The sequence below is a fragment of the Pseudophryne corroboree genome, chromosome 4, assembly GCF_028390025.1.
Source record: "Pseudophryne corroboree isolate aPseCor3 chromosome 4, aPseCor3.hap2, whole genome shotgun sequence".
Taxonomy (NCBI): domain Eukaryota; kingdom Metazoa; phylum Chordata; class Amphibia; order Anura; family Myobatrachidae; genus Pseudophryne; species Pseudophryne corroboree.
The window spans coordinates 749265814-749284633 of record NC_086447.1 but is presented as its reverse complement, the minus strand read 5'-3'; the positions used below and the strand labels follow the sequence as shown (position 1 = coordinate 749284633).

The 18820-nt window shown below is 47.1% G+C and overlaps 1 protein-coding gene across 1 annotated transcript in view; it reads right to left on the bottom strand.

The window, feature by feature from the left end:
* The window catches only part of LOC134910298 (heme-binding protein 2-like), a 42046-nt gene extending 24177 nt beyond the window's left edge, over nucleotides 1-17869 (bottom strand). Inside the window, exon 1 of the mRNA XM_063918155.1 lies at nucleotides 17701-17869. Within this exon, the coding sequence (XP_063774225.1) occupies nucleotides 17701-17817 (117 nt within the window). The 5' untranslated portion in view covers nucleotides 17818-17869. The remainder of the gene's footprint in view (nucleotides 1-17700) is intronic.
* Nucleotides 17870-18820: the final 951 nt, after the last annotated feature.

Genomic DNA, 18820 nt, shown 5'->3' with positions numbered 1-18820 from the left:
GGCATGTGACCTGGGCGCCGGAGAGGAGGGGGCGCCGCAACGGTCACTTTGACCCACCTAACACCCCCTCCGAGTCCCGATGTGCACAGGTCCCTTAGAGCCGTCGGAGCTGCACAAGGCAGTCCAGACTCTACTAGCTGCCACCTACTGTGATGAAACCTAAAATAAAACTACAGCTCCCAGAAGCCCCTGCTGCGGGAACTGTAGTTTACTTTTAGTTTCTTCTATGTGGACAGTCGTGGGCTGCCAGTTGTGCCCTAAGAGGGGGCACAGGGAATAAGTTACCCCAGCCTCCCCCTGCTGCCTTTGATCCCCGCAGCAGTGCGCTATTGCACTGCTGAGCTGGAAAGTGAAATGACAGCCGGAGTTCCGAAAAGGGGGCGGAACTACACGGCACTGTACTCAGGGTAGATGCTAGAATCAAGTGGGCTAAGGGACCTATTCCGTAAGGGGGAGGGGTTACGACACAAGGGGAAGGAGCTAGGCCAGCGGGATAGTTCCTCTACTATCCACGCCACCAACTATTACCTTTAGTAATCAGGTGGTGAGCGAAGCGGAGCGGAGCGAGCCACCGAGCCCGAAGCGTGGCGAGCGTACTTTTCGGGTACCCTGTTCGCCCGTAGCTCCTCCCCCTGGTGACGTGTCTCCTCCCCTAGATACGTCAGAAGGTCCCTTCTCCCACTCCGAAATAGAATCAACCCTGTACTCAGTGCCAGGCCAGCCAGCACCAGCAGAGAGAGGAGGGGAGAGAAGAGCAGCAGCACAGCACAGCCTAAATAGTGAGTGTGTTATAGTGAAGGGGCAGTGTATGTGTGTGCAACTACTATATATGTGTGTATGAATGTGTGCATGTGTGTGACTGTATGTGAATAGGTGTGTGACTACATATCTTCATGTGTGCTTGTGTGTCTATGTATGTATGTATGTATGTATGTATGTATGTATGTATGTATGTATGTATGTATATACCTATATGTTCACTTGAATGAAGAGCATCTCCGTCCGGGCAGGCGCGTGCGCCCAGACGGAGATGCTCAGAATGGGAGCCTCTCTGTGGACTCCCGGCGTGACAAGGCGGACGGATCGCCTAGTCACTCTGGGAGTGCACACCTACGATGGAGCCGCCTCAGATGAGCGTGGCTCCATCTGTATATACAGTATACAGGTGTGTGACTGTATGTATGTGAGTGAATGTATGCATGCGTGTATGTGTTTAGATGTGTGACAGTATGAATGCGTGTGATTTTACATATCTATCAATGTATGGGATATTATTTCCTTTTCTACTTTATCTGTAGCCCAAATGTCTAACCAAGTCCAGCTAAATGCTAGATAAGAAGCTTTACAGCAGCTACCAGCCCTTTGACCTTATGGAGTTATATATATATATATATATATATATATATATATATATATATATATATATATATATGGGTTGGGGTTACGTGGCCGGTGCACGGTCAGCATACCGACGCCAGAATGCCGGCAGGGGGCGAGCACAACAAAGCCCCTTGTGGGCTTGCTGCGCTCGCCACAGGTTCTGTTCCTGCTGTATGGGTGTCGTGGACACCCATGAGTGGAAATAGCACCTGTTAACTGGTATTGCCTGGCGGCATTGTCAGTCTTCAGGATCCTGGTATCAATATGCTGTCCACCGGGATCCCATGCATCGGCCACGTAACTGCATCCCATATATATATGCATACTATATATATGTGTGGCAATGAGGCGGCACTCATCAGACTTGCAAATAATCAGTAGTGATACTTGTCCCTGATGACGGACGGAGGCCCGAAACGTAGGACTCCAATAAAGGATGCTTATGATTATTTGCAAGTCTGGTGAGTGCCGCCTCATTGCGCCACACATGTCCACAGGGTTGACACACTTGGGAAGGCACCGCAGCAGGGAACGGTATTTACACACGAGGAGTGCCGGGCACAGGAATAGAGTACTGTGTATGTATGTATATTATATATATATATATATATATATATATATATATATATATATATATATATATATATATATATATATATATATATATACACACACACACACATACACATACACACACACATATACACGCACACAGATTTACACCTGGGGGGGGCGCCAGCTTACTGCCTTGCCCCGGGTGACAAAAATCCTAGTTTCGGCCCTGACCCAAGGGTGGCAAAAAGTATTCAGTGTATGAGTATTGCAATAAAAGATGTTTTGCATATCACAGATGACCCCTCTGTCCCTGACACGTGGGTGCGCATATATAAGGAAAAGAAACCTGAGGTAACCTTTCCCCATCTCATGAGCTTAACGAGTTATTTGAAAGAGCTTGGAAAACTCCAGATAAAAAACTGCAGATTCCCAAAAGGGTTCTTATGGCCTATCCTTTCCCTGCACAGGACAGGGTACGTTGGGAATCCTCTCCCAGGGTGGACAAGGCTTTAACACGCCTTTCTATGAAGGTGGTGCTACCGTCTCCGGACTCTGCTGCCCTCAAGGATCCTGCTGATCGCAGACAGGAGAATACTTTAAAGTCTATTTATGCGCATACAGGTGCTTTGCTCAGACCGGCAATAGCATCGGCATGTGTATGTAGCGCGGTTGCAGCATGGACAGATACCTTGTCAGCTGGCCTTGATACCCTAGACAGGGATACCATTTTATTAACCTTAGCCCACATTAAAGACGCAGTCTTATATATGAGGGACGCTCAAAGAGACGTTGGGCTGCTGGGTTCCAGAGCCAATGCCATGGCTATTTCTGCGAGACCAGCTCTATGGACCCGCCAATGGACGGGTGATGCAGACTCAAAGAAGCATATGGAGGTTTTACCTTACAAGGATGAAGTGTTGTTTGGGGAGGGGCTCGCGGACCTGGTTGCCACAGCTACCACGGGTAAATCTACCTTTTTACCTTTTGTTCCCCAACAGCAAAAGAAAACTCCACAGTATCAGATGCAGTCCTTTCGGTCGCATAAGTCCAGAAGAGGTCAGGGCTCCTCCTTCCTTGCCAGAGGGAAGGGTAGAGGAAAGAGAACACCTGCTTCGGCTAGTTCCCAGGAGCAGAAGTCCTCCCCGGCTTCTACAAAATCCACCGCATGACGCTGGGGCTCCCCTAAGGGAGTCCGCACCAGTGGGGGCACGCCTTCGACTTTTCAGCCAGATCTGGATTCTTTCAGACGTGGATCCTTGGGCGATGGAAATTGTCTCCCAAGGCTACAAGCTGGAATTCGAAGAGGTGCCCCCTCGCCGATTTTTCAAGTCGGCCTTGCCAGCTTCACCCCCGGAGAGGGAAGTGGTGTTAGCTGCAATTCAAAAGCTGTGTCAACAGCAAGTGGTGGTCAAGGTTCCCCTGGTCCAACAGGGAAAAGGGTATTATTCAACCCTGTTTGTGGTCCCGAAGCCGGATGGTTCGGTCAGACCCATTTTAAATCTAAAATCCCTAAACCTGTACTTGAAAAAGTTCAAATTCAAGATGGAATCGCTCCGAGCTGTAATATCCAGGATGGAAGGGGGGATTTGATGGTGTCACTAGACATAAAGGATGCATACCTTCATGTCCCCATTTACCCCCCTCATCAGGAGTACCTGAGATTCGCTGTACAGGACTGTCATTACCAGTTTCAGACGTTGCCGTTTGGGCTTTCCACGGCCCCAAGGATTTTCACCAAGGTATTGGCGGAGATGATGGTGCTCCTGCGCAAGCAGGGAGTCACAATTATCCCATACTTGGACGATCTCCTGATAAAGGAGAGATCGAGAGACCAATTGCTGAAGAGTGTGTCGCTCTCCCTGAAAGTGCTGCAAAAGCACGGTTGGATTCTCAATCTGCCAAAGTCACAATTGGTTCCAACGACTCGGCTATCTTTCCTAGGCATGATTCTGGACACGGAACAAAAGAGGGTTGTTCTCCCACTGGAAAAAGCCCAGGATCTCCAGAACATGGTCAGAGACCTGCTAAAACCAAAGAGAGTGTCTGTTCATCAATGCACTTGTGTTCTGGGAAAAATGGTGGCAGCCTACGAGGCCATCCCCTTCGGCAGGTTTCATGCGAGGACTTTTCAGTGGGATCTTCTGGACAAGTGGTCCGGGTCCCATCTACAAATACATCAGAAAATATCCCTGTCCCCCAGGGCCAGGGTGTCTCTCCTGTGGTGGCTGCAGAGTGCTCACCTTCTAGAGGGTCGCAGGTTCGGCATTCAGGACTGGGTTCTGGTGACCACGGACGCGAGCCTCTGAAGGTGGGGAGCAGTCACACAAGGAAGAAATTTTCAGGGAGTATGGTCAAGCCAGGAGGCTTGTCTACACATCAACATACTGGAATTGAGGGCCATATACAACGGCCTACGACAAGCGGAGAATCTTCTTCACGACCTACTGGTTCTGATTCATTTAGACAACGTCACAGCCGTGGCTCATGTAAACCGCCAAGGCGGGACAAGGAGCAGAGTGGCGATGGCGGAAGCCACCAGGATTCTTCGCTGGGCAGAAAATCACGTAAGCGCTCTGTCAGCTGTCTTCATTCCGGGAGTGGACAACTGGGAAGCAGACTTCCTCAGCAGACACGATCTCCATCCAGGAGAGTGAGGACTTCATCAAGAAGTTTTTGCAGAGATAACAAGTCGTTGGGGAATTCCTCAAATAGACATGATGGCGTCACGCCTCAACAAGAAGCTTCGGAGGTATTGTGCCAGGTCACGGGACCCTCAGGCAGTAGCAGTAGACGCCCTAGTGACACCATGGGTGTTTCAGTCGGTCTATGTGTTTCCTCCTCTTCCTCTCATCTCAAAAATATTGAGAATCATAAGACAAAGAAGAGTGCAGACAATACTCATTGTTCCAGATTGGCCTCGAAGGGCCTGGTACTCAGATCTTCAGGAAATGCTCACAGAAGATCCGTGGCCTCTTCCTCTCAGGGAGGACCTGTTACAGCAGGGGCCATGTGTGTTCCAGGACTTACCGCGGTTACGTTTGACGGCATGGCGGTTGAACACCGAATCCTAGCTGGGAAAGGTATTCCGGAGGAAGTCATCGCTACTCTGATAAAGGCTAGGAAGGAGGTGACGGCAAAGCACTGTCACTGTGTCTGGAGGAAGTATGTATCTTGGTGTGAAGCCAAGAAGGCTCCTACGGAAGAATTCCATCTGGGTCGGTTTCTCCACTTTCTACAGACAGGAGTGGATATGGGCCTGAAGTTAGGCTCCATTAAGGTACAGATTTCGGCCCTATCTATATTCTTCCAGAGGGAATTGGCTTCTCTCCCAGAAGTCCAGACGTTTGTGAAGGGAGTGCTGCACATCCAGCCCCCTTTTGTGCCCCCAGTGGCACCGTGGGACCTTAACGTGGTGTTAAGTTTCCTGAAATCTCACTGGTTTGAACCTCTTCAAACAGTAGAATTAAAATTTCTCACGAGGAAGGTGGTCATGTTATTGGCCTTGGCATCTGCAAGGCGGGTGTCCGAATTGGCGGCCTTGTCCCACAAGAGCCCCTATTTGATTTTCCATGTGGATAGAGCAGAATTGAGGACACTGGGAGGACTCCAAGTCCCTGGATGTAGTCAGGGCCTTAAAGATTTATGTAGCCAGGACGGCTAGGGTTAGGAAAACAGAGGCTCTGTTTGTCCTTTATGCGGCCAACAAGGTTGGCGCTCCTGCTTCTAAGCAGACTATTGCTCGCTGGATCTGTAATACGATTCAGCAGGCTCATTCTACGGCTGGATTGCAGTTACCAAATTCAGTAAAGGCCCATTTCACTAGGAAGGTGGGTTCTTCTTGGGCGGCTGCCCGAGGCGTCTCGGCATTACAGCTTTGCCGAGCAGCTACTTGGTCGGGTTCAAGCACTTTTGCAAAATTCTACAAGTTTGATACCCTGACTGATGAGGACCTTGTGTTTGCTCAGTCGGTGCTGCAGAGTCATCCGCACTCTCCCGCCCGGTTGGGAGCTTTGGTATAAACCCCATGGTCCTTACGGAGTCCCCAGCATCCTCTAGGACGTAAGAGAAAATAAGATTTTAAACCTACCGGTAAAAAATTTTCTCCTAGACCGTAGAGGATGCTGGGCGCCCGTCCCAGTGCGGACTACATCTGCAAGACTTGTATATAGTTGTTGCTTTTATAATGGTTATGTTACAGTTAGAATCGGTCTTTGACTGATACTGTTTTTTGTTCATACTGTTAACTGGTTGCATATATTCCAGGTTATATGGTATGATTGGTGTGGGCTGGTATGAATCTTGCCCTTGGATTAACAAAATCCTTTCCTCATATTGTCCATCTCCTCTGGGCACAGTTCTCTAACTGAGGTCTGGAGGAGGGGCATACAGGGAAGAGCCAGTGCACACCCATACTAAAAGTTCTTTATAGTGCCCATGTCTCCTGCGGAGCCCGTCTATACCCCATGGTCCTTACGGAGTCCCCAGCATCCTCTACGGACTAGGAGAAAAAGATTTACCGGTAGGTTTAAAATCTTATTTTTTCTGCAACATGGTAAAAAGCCAGTGAAGAAAAGTGAAAATTCAGAAAACAGGACAAAAAAAAAAAAGGGATACAATCTTCAGAGAGATTATTGGGTGTTAGTTCAGTGGTCCAGGCAGGTCAAATAGTAGCATTAGACGTGCATTATGGGTTCCAGAAGAATGATAATGAGAGCCCTGTGTTTCCACTAGCAGGGTCATTCTGACCCGATCGCACGCTGCAGTTTATCGCTCAGTCGATCGATCGGGTCAGTACTGCGCAAGCGCCGGCGCATGCCAGACGGCCGAGGGCCGTCGTTGCCTAGCGATCGCCTCTGCCTGATTGACAGGTAGAGGCGGCCGATGGGCGGGAGGCGGCTGGACGGTGGCGTTAAGCCGCCGTTTAGGGGACGTGGTCCGGCCTGTGCTGGGTGTCCCCCGCATGTCTGAGTGCCTGATCGTAGCTGTGCTAAATTTAGCACAGCTACGATCAACTCGGAATGACCCCCTAGGTCCTGGGCTGATATTGTAGAATAAACAAACAAAATATGGTGTAGATACTGTAATGACCACCAGAGGGAGCCAATGCTTCAAAAACAATAGTGGAAATGCTTGCTATATATAATAGTAGAGTGACAGCAAAAATCCACGTCGTGTATAAACAAAGTCTTAATAGAAATGGGAGTCCTTAATCACAATAGTATAACAGATATGAAGAGACGCAGTCTCCCTCAGTAGCTGTTGTGTCAATATGGGCATCAATCAGCACAATAACTGCAGCGGTTGTAACTAATTAACTGCTTCTACCATACCCTCCAACTGTACCTTTTTGGCAGGTACAGTACCTTTTCTTTATGGTCTGTACTGATTTTTGGCTCTCCAAGCTTCTATTGAAAGTATAGGAAAAGGGGCGCAACCACACCCCCTTTACACGTGGCCACACCCCTTTTCCTACTTTGTACCGATTTTTATGTGTAAAATGTTGGAGGGCATGTTCTACTCACCCACCCTTGGGCGCTATTACTTGTTGGTGAGTTTTGCACGTGGAGGGCGCCAGTCACGAACCAACCTGTGACCAGGACGCTGCTGCTGACCACCCGGCTGCCGCTCAGCTATTCACCAAGGACCAGAGGATGAGGAACAAAGATGTTCGCTGCTAGCTGGAATCCGGACCAGGTATGCAGCAGGGGGAATGCAGTCACAGGCAGTCAGATGGCAGCAGCGGGGAATGCAACTCCAGAGAGGACCCCCACAGGATACGCAGCCAGTTCTTTAGCACTCAGATGCTCCGGTCTCACCGCTCTGGGACTCCCTGCCAGCTGTATCAAGTACCCAAGGCCCCGGCTTGGTGGGGGCATGTAGGCCACAATCTGCAGGAAAGTGTAAACACGTTCCCCGATTCCCTGGACCTCACCCACCGGCTGCTAGGTGGAATTGGAAGGCACGGGGAGGCAGGGAATGGGAAGTGAGAACCCTAGGAGGGCTTTTATTAACAGCTAGAGCCAGAGCCCGGGGAGAGCACATCCGCTCTGTTCAGCCTCCGAGCCTATCCAGTGTTATTTCATGTGAACGTGCAGCAACCCGGGATATTGGGGGTCATTCCGAGTTGATCGCTCGCTAGCAACTTTTTGCAGTGCTGCGATCAGATAGTCACCACCTATGGGGGAGTGTATTTTCGCTTTGCAAGTATGCAAATGCTTTTGCAGCAGACAGCACAAAAAAGTTTGCTGCAGTTTCTGAGTAGCTCTGGACTTACTTATCTGCTGCGATCACTTCAGACTTTTTGGTCCCGGAATTGACGTCAGACACCCACCCTGCAAACGCTTGGACACGCCTAAATTTTCCAAAAACTCCCAGAAAACTGTCAGTTGACACCCATAAATGCCCTCTTTCTGTCAATCACCTTGCGGTCGGCTGTGTGAATGGATTCTGCGTTAAATCCATCGCCCAGCACCGATCCTCTTTGTACCCGTACGACGTGCCTGCGCATTGCGGTGCATACGCATGCACAGTTTTGCCGAGTTTTAACCTGATCACAGCGCTGCGAAAAGTTGCTAGCGAGCGATCAACTCGGAATGACCCCCATTGTGCAGTGTGAAAGTACCCAGTTGAAATAACCGGCCCAACATTTCAATCCGGGTAACAAGCAGGGTTGAACACGTGTTCAACCCGGCTCACAGTGCAGTGTGAACGGGTATCCAAGGTCGATGCGACCCGGGACCCATTCACTGCAAAGGAAGAGCCAGCGCTTGGAGCTTTACGAAGGCCAAGTACCTACTTAAGAAGGCGAAGTACCTTTGCTGTACTCTGATCACCATTATAATGTAAGGATAACAGTATTAAAGATCGGAAAATGGGGGGAAAAATGCTCTATTACAACAAATAAAGCTTTATTACTTGTTTAAAAAAAAATTAACAAAAGTATAATTGTTACATTTGATTTTTTTTTTTTTTTCTTGCACCGAGAAGCCCAAATCCATGTGCAGTGTACATGCATGACTGGCACATTGCTGGATTATGCCTGTGCAGAAAGGACCCAGATTGACCAAAGAAGCTGTAAATGTTTACTGTTACCAGGTAGTAATGCTGGTGATCTGGGCTCAGCTGCCTAGAACAGCGGTTCCCAATCTTTTTTCTCTCCCGTACCCCTTGATTAGGCTTTTCATTTTGAGTACCCGCTCATCTCATTAATCCCCCCCACCCATCCGTCCTCGCCAGAAAAGTTTGTTTTTGTTAGGTAGTAATGTTCTTAGGTTAGCTTCTTTATCTCACCTTATGCCAACTTCCTCCTCTGTCCTCCTGCTAGCCTTCTCTCTCTCTCCCCTTATGCCAGCCTCATCTCCCACCATGCCAGCTTCATCTCCCACTCCCATCATGCCAGCCTCCACAGCCCTCTTATCAACCTCCTCACCAACTCCCCTCCTGCCAGTTTCAACCTCCTCATCGACTTCCCTCTTCCCCCCTCCTGCCAGCCACCTCTCCCATTTCCCTCATGCCAGCTTCCTTCTCTCTCCTCTTGTCAGCCTCAGCCTCCTCACCCACTCTCCTCATTCCAGCAGCATTCAGCCTCCTCTCCCACTCCACAGTCCTTATGTTGCAGCCTGACACTGCTGGAAATGCCGCCTCCTCACCCCACTAAAATTATCGAGTGCCGCAGCTAAACACTGCAGCGCTGCTCTCATAACGCAGTACACAGTGAGTGGCTGGCGCGCAGGGGCTGAAGCTCACCAGAGGCACTGGAGAAGGTCCTCCGGGACTTCCGCCACTGGTCCGGCGTCATCCTCCATGCACGACTGCGCATGCGCCGGGTCACACAGCCATGCTGGGTGTCTCCTTGCATGTCACTGAATTAGGCCCTTATTCCGTAAATATCAAAAGGGTTAAGGGAAAAACAAAATCCACAGGGCTACACACTATGGAGCAGTTAAATCCATGAGACTGTTATACCCCTTTCACATCGCACAAATAACCCGGTACCGACACGGCATATTGCCGTGTCGAACCGGGTCAGTGTGCGATGTGAAAGCACACTGGGCGATTTAGCGGGTCGCCTGACCCGGTAAATCAACCCGGTAAAAAAGAAGGGTTTTACCCGGGTTGATTACCGGGTCAGGTGCGGTGTGAATGGGAGCCGTGTCGATGCGACACGGTTCCCATTCACAAGATAGGGAGAGGCGGCGCTGGAGATGAGCTCATCTCCCGACGCCGCCTCCACCCCCGCCCCTGCTGCTGCGGCCTCCGTTGTCATGGCAACCGACCCGGTATATTGCCGGGTCGGGAAGCCTGCAACGGAGCGCAAATGCCGGATCCCACCCGGTAAGTACACGTTTGTCTTACCGGGTAGGACCCGGCATTTGCGGTGTGAATGCAGCATAATCTAGACTGACCTTATCTGCCAATCACAAGAGTTTCCCACGCTGGCCATGAGGTTATTGACTGGCGGTAAATGAAAGTCCAGATTATTCACAGACTACTAGTAGCATTACCTGGATTACTGTTTATGTGGAATATCCTAAAAAAAGAATTCTTACCTTTTGGACTACGACAAGATGATACAGAACATAAAGTTTCAATTTCCCACTGGATGAAGGACAAAGTATTTGATTTCTAATTAACAGCTGTAAAAGGGGTTCTCAACTCCAATCCCTAAGTCTTTAATTATGCAAAGATGACTTTTTGCTTGGTCAATAATTATCCCACCTGTTCCAACGGGAGTGGTATGGAAGGTCGTCCACACTTAGGTCAGCAGTGTCTAGGTCAACCACTATTGGTCGATAGTAACTAGGTCGACAAGGATTTTAGGTCTACACGGTTGCTAGGTCGACATGTTCTAGGTCGACAGGTCAAAAGGTTGACATGAGTTGTTATTTTAAAATTGCTGTCATTTTCTCTGTACAGTAACCGGGAACCCCAATTAGTGCACCCTGTCCCCTCGGGCAAAGGTGCCTTGCTCCGCTGCGCTCGGCAAAGGTTACTATTCCCAATCGTAGTCCACGTGGATCGTTAAGTATGAAAACGTTTTTAAAAAAAATTGTAAAAAACTCATGTCGACCTTTTGACCTGTCGACCTAGAACATGTTGACCTAGAGACCCTGTCGACCTAGAAAACCTGTTGACCGATAATGGTCGACCTAGACATTGTCAACCTAAGTGTGGTCGACCTAGAGACCGTTCCAACAGACAGAACAGAAATTCTGGAAACATGACATGTTGCGGGTGCTTGAGGATAAACCCGATGCCACAAAAGAAAATTCTCTGGCATTGTATCAGAGCCTTTGTTATCTTTTACACATGAGCTATCATCTCTAATATCTCTGGGAAGATGGCGCAGAGTAGAAGGGGGTACCTACTGGCCGCATGCGGGACCCCTCAGGCCTTAATACCGCCCTGCACAGAGTACTGCACGCATCATTTAACCACCACACATTGTTACATGTAAGGGCATGCAAACCACAGTTACATACTGCACTTTGAGATAGACCATGGCAGTGTTTATAAGGCATCCTGTGGTACTCCTGCTGTTTAAAACAGGTCACAGCTTGCCTCACTAGCCTATAAGCATTGGGATATCTAGTTCCACAAGAGCTGGTTGGGCACAGATTGACTGGCAGCACACATTACACATATACATTAATAAATACATAGGGGTATATTCAATTAAAGTCGGATCCATTCAGACATGCATTTGTCGGAATGGATCTACTAAGGGCTATTCAATTAACGAATACAAAAAGGTGTGCCCAAACAGTGCGCTAACCGCAGCTCTAGGATTCAGTGATAATAAGTGTCACACACACTTAAACAACACAAAGAAATACAAAAGTATCACCAATTCCTTTAGCGCAGGTTTCGTTTCTTTTTTTTTTTTAATCTTTTTTTTATTGAGGCAACAAGGAAGTGATACAAACATACCACAGTAGTTACAATGTTGATTCGATAAGTCCAGTTGCAAAATGCGGACAAAGCAGATATCATACATTGATACAAATTCTCGTTATAGTGGAAACAGTCATACAAATAAGTAACTCTGAGTATAACATTAAGTGTTCGAAGTGAACATCTCTTGGTTTCGAGGAAAACTTATTGTATATCAGTACAAATCAATAATCGTCAACAGCAATGTCCCAAAAATAATTTTTGAACATACAAAAACAAATAAGACTGCGAGTCCTGAAACCCAACAACGGCCAACATGCAAAGAGTAAGTGTCCCCCTCCCTCCCCCTACGCCAAGGCTATTGGAGGATCATGGGTTATCAGCCTGGTAAGATACCATGTGGTGTCCTTAAGACTATAATGAATCTGATTTCTAGTGGTAAGTGGGAGCGTGTCTATGTACGACTCCCAGAGTGAAAAAAACACTCCACTTCCCTTTCCTTATGCAGGAGTATCTCCATCCAGTCCATTCGAAATAAAAAGTATAGTTTATTAAAAAACAATGGCATCTGAGGGGGTGTATTATCAAGCCAACTCTGCAATATGGTTTTTTTACCCACTGCGCTTATGGCCAGTAGTAATTTCTTACTACCCGGGGTTATTCGAAGCATAGGATTAACCATTCCAAAAATTGCCCACTCCGGGGTAAATGGGACATAATTTGTCAATTTTAATTCAGCATATCTGCGTATTAAGTGCCAGAAATATTTTACAATAGGGCAAGCCCACAGGCAATGGTAGTTATCCACCCCCTCCCGATGACACCTGGGACAGTTATGAGTCATGGAGGTTCCTATATGAAATCGACGTAGCGGGGAAAGATATGCATTATGAAATATGTTTAAAAATAGCTCAGTTTACATGCTAGAATGGAGAGTTCTGCGAGAATACAGAAGGGCCTTTTCCAAATCTGAGATTGTTAGTTCAGGGAAGTGTGACAACCACCCCGAAACTCCTCCCGTCACTTTAGTATGATCCATAATATCTCTGAGAAATGTATAATGGATCGAGATAGCTTTACGTTGAGGGACTGTATTTTTCAAGAGGACGTCTAGGGGGCTATCCCAATCTTTGTCAGAAAAATGCTGTAGGACGTGGCTTACATAAAAGCGTGTCTGCAGGAAAGCCAGAGGATATGGCCTAACCATGGCATATTTAGTGGACAGTTCTGTAAAGGTGAGAGGGTGTTTCTCCCCCGACACTAGAGACCCAATATTCTCTATTCCCGCGAGTCTCCATAGGGTGAAGGGATGAGCAGCCATGCCGTCTAGGAATTGAGGATTTTTGACCAGGGGCAGATATAAAGAATAGAAACCATTGAGTCCAGCCTTGTGACGCAGGATGTGCCAAAGCCTCCGCGTTGTCCAAAGCAAAGTATTCAATTTGATATGTTCCTCCACTTCCTGATCATGTTGATGTAACAAGTCTATTAATGCAGTGTCCCTCAAAAATTCCTGTTCCAGAGAGACATCAGTATAAATCGATGTCTCCTGTAGCCAGTCTCGTAAATGTCGCAAGAGAGCTGAGTAATTATACCCAGTGACATCAGGGAAGTTGATGCCGCCATTCGTTTATGTAACTTCCGTAAGGCTATGCGTGCGCGCCCTCCCTTTCATATAAATTTCCTAATTAAAGCGTTCAAGTGAACCGTATCTGCTCTAGTCAAAAGTACTGAAAGGTTTTGTAGTGGGTACAATATTCTAGGTATTGCTACCATTTTTAAGAGATCTGCTCGCCCCAGGAAAGAGAGTGGCAGGCGTTCCCAACGTCTCACATCTTCCATAAGAGTACGTATTACCTTTTTAATATTAAACTGGTATAAATTGACCGGATTTCGGGGTAGAATTATTCCCAAGTAAGGGATAAATGTTCTGGCCCATTGCAGAGACAAATGGCAGGCCCAGCGAGGTTGAGTTAATGTACCCCTAAGGAGCATTGCCACAGACTTGTCCGGCGTCAGGTGAGGGTTTGCAAACCCTCACCTGACGCCGGACACCGTAAACGGGGAGCCCAGGACCAAGGAGGAGGACGACGCGGTAAGAGAGTGTCAAAGTCTGCCGGCAGACTAAATCAATTACATTGCGGAACAGCAAATAAGACTTTGAACTGATATTGAAATATCACGGGACACATCTCCTGAACTTACCTATTAACAGACTGTGAATTAGGATACTAGTACTAACACCAAATTAAACCAGCAAAAATTGACATTTGGAAGCTGGAAACATTCCTTATAATACAGGGGAGTAGAGTAAACCGCTACAAAGTGTGTCAACTCCCTCTGACTCAGAAACAGTTACCAGTAATAGATACATGTGTCTAAATGTCTGTATGTGTATGTGTATTGTCCATGTGGGTTAAGTAAATGTACTGAAATTTGCACAAAGCATTTTTACAAATATTTAAAAAATGCTTTCTTGTGATCACAAGCACAATTTAAAAAAAAAAACATTTTTATTTGTTAAAGTGTTTATAATCTGTGACAACAATAAAAGGAATATATTTATAAAATCTGTTTATAACAAAAAGCTTATTGGGTTCATACAAAGTGAAGCGCTGGAAATCTTTCTCTTTTTATAGCGGATATGGAACCATATAAATTAATTGTGTGTAATATTTGATCTAGGGAGTGTTCCGGGTTGGATACATACAACAAAATATCGTCTGCGAATGCAGAGATCCTTATTTCTCTACACCCAACTCTAATACCCTGAAAGGCGTGCCTTGTCTGGCTTAGGAAGTAGGGTAATGAAAGCATCATTGAAAGAGGAATAGGGAGCTCCCTTTTCGTGTATAGACCTAAATAATTCTAGCAAGGTCGGGGCAATGTGGGCTTGTAAAATTCGGTAATAGTCGCCCGAAAGACCATCAGGTCCCGGAACCTTTCCATTAGGAAGGTTAGATATGGTTTTATTGATTTCATCCATAGTTATTGGGCCAGCAAGTGCTTCTCTCTGATCAGACGTCAGTTTAGGAAGCACTGATTCCAAAAGGATAGTCATCTGGTCGGCCAAATTAATAGGGGTTGAGCGAAATGCATTTACAAAATAGTGGCGGAATTGTGCAGTTATATCCGAAGATTTAGTCAATAAAGCCTCCGTAACGGGATGTTTCAAAGTAGTAATAACATGGCGTTTCCTAAATGGCTTAGACATTGTTGCTAAAAGTTTCCCTGCTCTATTACCCCAGCGTTAATATTTGTTTCGTGTAAAGTCAATCGATTGTTTTGCCTTGGTGGCAAGATATGTCTCCAGTAATTGGCGGGCTTGTCTATACGAGTTTTTGGTATCGTCTGAAGGTGCATTTGTGTATTGAACAAAGGAGGTTTGCATTTCAGCCTTAAGTGCTTCATATTCTCTCCTAGAGTGCCTGTGTTTCTGGGAGACATAACTGATTATGTGACCCCTCATAACCGCCTTAGAGGCACTCCAGAAAAGAACAGGGTCATCCCAGTGTTCAAGGTTGTCATCGACATAATTAGTCCAATGACCAATCAGGTAGGTCTTAAAATCGTCTGAGTGTGCTAAGTAATGGGGAAATCTCCATATATGGCTACGAGGGTGCATGTGCAGATGAGTCAGGGAGATGGAGACTGGAGCATTATCCGACACCATTATATCATGAATATCCGTGTGAGCTATATTATTGAGTAGATTATCTGAAATAAGGATCCTATCGATACGTGAAAGGGAACCCTGGACCATTGAGAGATATGTTTGAGTTTTGTCTGTAGGGTTCAAAAGGCGCCAAGGGTCCGACAGGCATAAGTCCAATTTAAAGGATTGGTAAAGATGGGCATAGAAGTTAGAAGGTCTTTTCACTGGAGGCAATTTATCTAAAGAGGGGTCTTCTACCATATTAAAATCACCCCCTATGATGAGGGAATGGTTCGTTCTGCCCTGAAGGATGTGCCCAAGATCTTGGATATATACATGTGGATTTATATTAGGGGCATAGAGGTTGACTAGAGTATATTGGGTATGGTACAGGTCGATGTCCAATATGATATAACGGCCCTCCGGGTCAACAACTTGAGACAAAATAGTGACAGGAAGGTCTTTATGAAATACTATTGCTACACTTCGCACCTTACGATGGTAGGGAGCAGATATACAAGAGCCTAACCAAGGGGCCTTTAGTAGGTTGTCCTCTGTAGCGCAGGTTTCTTAAGAAAGCTGCACTAAAGGAATTGGTGATACTTTTGTATTTCTATTCAATGAACGGCCAATCCGACAGGATTTGGCCGTTCCTGACCATCTCAATCCGACTTAGCCGCCGGAATAGCCGCCGATCTGTGTGCTTCTGTCGGAAACGGGGCCAAATCCGAAAGGTTTTGGCCCCCTTTACGACCATCTCAATCAGACTTTAAAAAAGTCAGACTGAGATGAGGAAGCTGAGGAGGAGGAGACAGGGCGACCAGTGAGGAGTCGGAGGAGAGCAGCGGCTACAACAGCGTAGCGCCGTAGCAGGAGTATGGGGCACCGCTGCCAGACCTCACGGTAACATCCACCCGGCTCCAGCAATCGGGACCTCGCTTGCTGGAGCTGGGTGGACGCTGCCATGAGCAGTGGCGGTGCCCCATCCTCCTGCTAAAGCTGCTGTAGTCACTGCTCTCCCCCGTATCCCCGCTGCTCTCCCCATCTCCCTGCAGCTCTCCCCCGTCTCCTCCTCCTCAGCTCCCTCATCTCGGGTGGTGTTCAGTATACCGGTTGCTGGGATCCCAGCGCACAGTATACTGACCCCGGAATCCCGACAACCGGCATACCGACACCTTTTCTCCCTCTTGGGGGTCCACGACCGTGCCCGCAGCGTGGCGAGCGCAGCGAGCCCGCAAGGGGGTTATTTGTGCTCACCCCGCTGTCGGCAAGCCGGCGGTCGGGATCCCAGCGCCGATATGCTGGCCACCGGGGACCCGGCCGCCGGCAACTCATACTACACCCCTCATCTCAATCCGACTTTTTTTAAAGTCGGATTGAGATGGTCAGAAAGGGGGCCAAAACCTGTCGGATTTGGCCCCGCTTCCGACAGAAGCACGCAGATCGGCGGCTATTCCGCCGATCCACGTGCTTTCCGACAAGTCGGAATTCGCGACTTGTCGGATAATTTGAGGGTATATTGAATAGGTCGGAACCAAAACTGCCGTCTTTCCGACAGCAGCTTTTGATTGCAATTGAATATACCCCATATACTTAGATATGCATTTCTGACTATATAGAAATGTAGAATATCATTGACTCTCATTTGCATCCTATTACCAGTTATTTATATAGCGCACACATATGCTTTAGAGAGTATGTGGCCATTCACATCAGTCCCTGCCCCAGTGGAGTTTACAATCTATGCACACACATTCACACTAGGGTTAATTTTGTCGGGAGCCAATTAACCTACCAGTATATTTTTGAATTGTGGTAGGAAACAGGAGTACCCGGAGAAAGCACACGCAAGCACGGGGGAGAATATACAAACTCCACACAGTTCCCATAATGGGAATCAAACACATGACCTCAATGTTATGAGGCAGTAATGCTAACCATTACACCATCCGTGCTGCCCAACATAACGTAACATTTTTTTTAGTCAGCTTTGCAATCAGTCATATAATAAGGTACACTTAATGGAGCTTTATAGTTTGATCCCTGCAACACAATATGCTTATAACAAACACAAAATATGCTCATATATACAGAAAATAGGTAAATACTGTAAGGTTCATTGCAAATTACCAAATACTATAGATACCAGATACTGTAAGCTTTAACTTCCCTTGAAACTACAACCTCTGCAGAAAAGCCCCATTCTCCCCACTTACATCATATTGCTCCACCAACTGGTACTTAGGACAGTCTAATTTGCAAAATGAAGGTGGTTCCTCAGCCACTACAAGCACAGCCAGCCAGCTCAGCAGCATCAAGTTCCTGGACTCCATGTCTGCCTTCAGGGTACACAGTTGTGTGTGTGGGTATGTTGGTGCCGTGTTCAGCCACTGTTATATTGTTACAGTTATGGGCGTGTCAGGAGAGGGGAGAGTTGTATAACTTTCCCAAAGTTAAGTAACACACAGCCCCCACCCCTCCCCCGTACAGAGACTGACATTGTGTTTTATAACTTGCTTGTATTGTCACTCTGGTGGCTGGCAACTAGATAGTGTCTTTCACATGACATCATGTTAGCTATATGGAATCTCAATTATACACTCTTTTCTTTTTTTTAATGGGAAGGAGGGGGGTCACTTAACTTGCCCCTCTGAGCTCTGAAGGCTTGGACTTGCACATTTTTGCCTGCAGCACTATGGGGATCAGTAGGTACAGCTGTACTGTAAGTGGGGGATATAGCCGCACTTATTCACGGAGGTGGGAATATCGCCCTTAATTGAATTCACCCCTATGAATTTACTATGGGGGTAATTCCAAGTTGATCGCAGCAGAAATTTTTTTAGCAGTTGGGCAAAACCATGTGCACTGCAGGGGGGGCAGATTTAACATGTGCAGAGAGAGTTAGATTTGGGTGTGGTGTGTTCAATCTGCAATCTAATTTGCAGTGTAAAAATAAGGCAGCCAGTATTTACCCTGCACAGAAACAAAATAACCCACCCAAATTTTCCAAGTCTGGAAAATGTGAACTGTTGGTAGATCTCGAGGACTGGTTTGGCCAGCTCTGATGTACAACATACTTGCCTACCTGACCCTCTCCATGAGGGAGAAAATGCTCTGTTCCTGGACTTTCCTGGTAATGTATGATTGCCATCACCTGTGGTGAGCTGGTTAATGGATAAGAAAGATGTTTCACCACAGGTGATGGCTATCATACATTACCAGGAAAGTCCAGGAACAGAGCATTTTCTCCCTCATGGAGAGGGTCAGGTAGGCAAGTATGATGTACAATCAGGAATGGTTACCAGAAACTAGCACTATAGATCACATTATATCGAT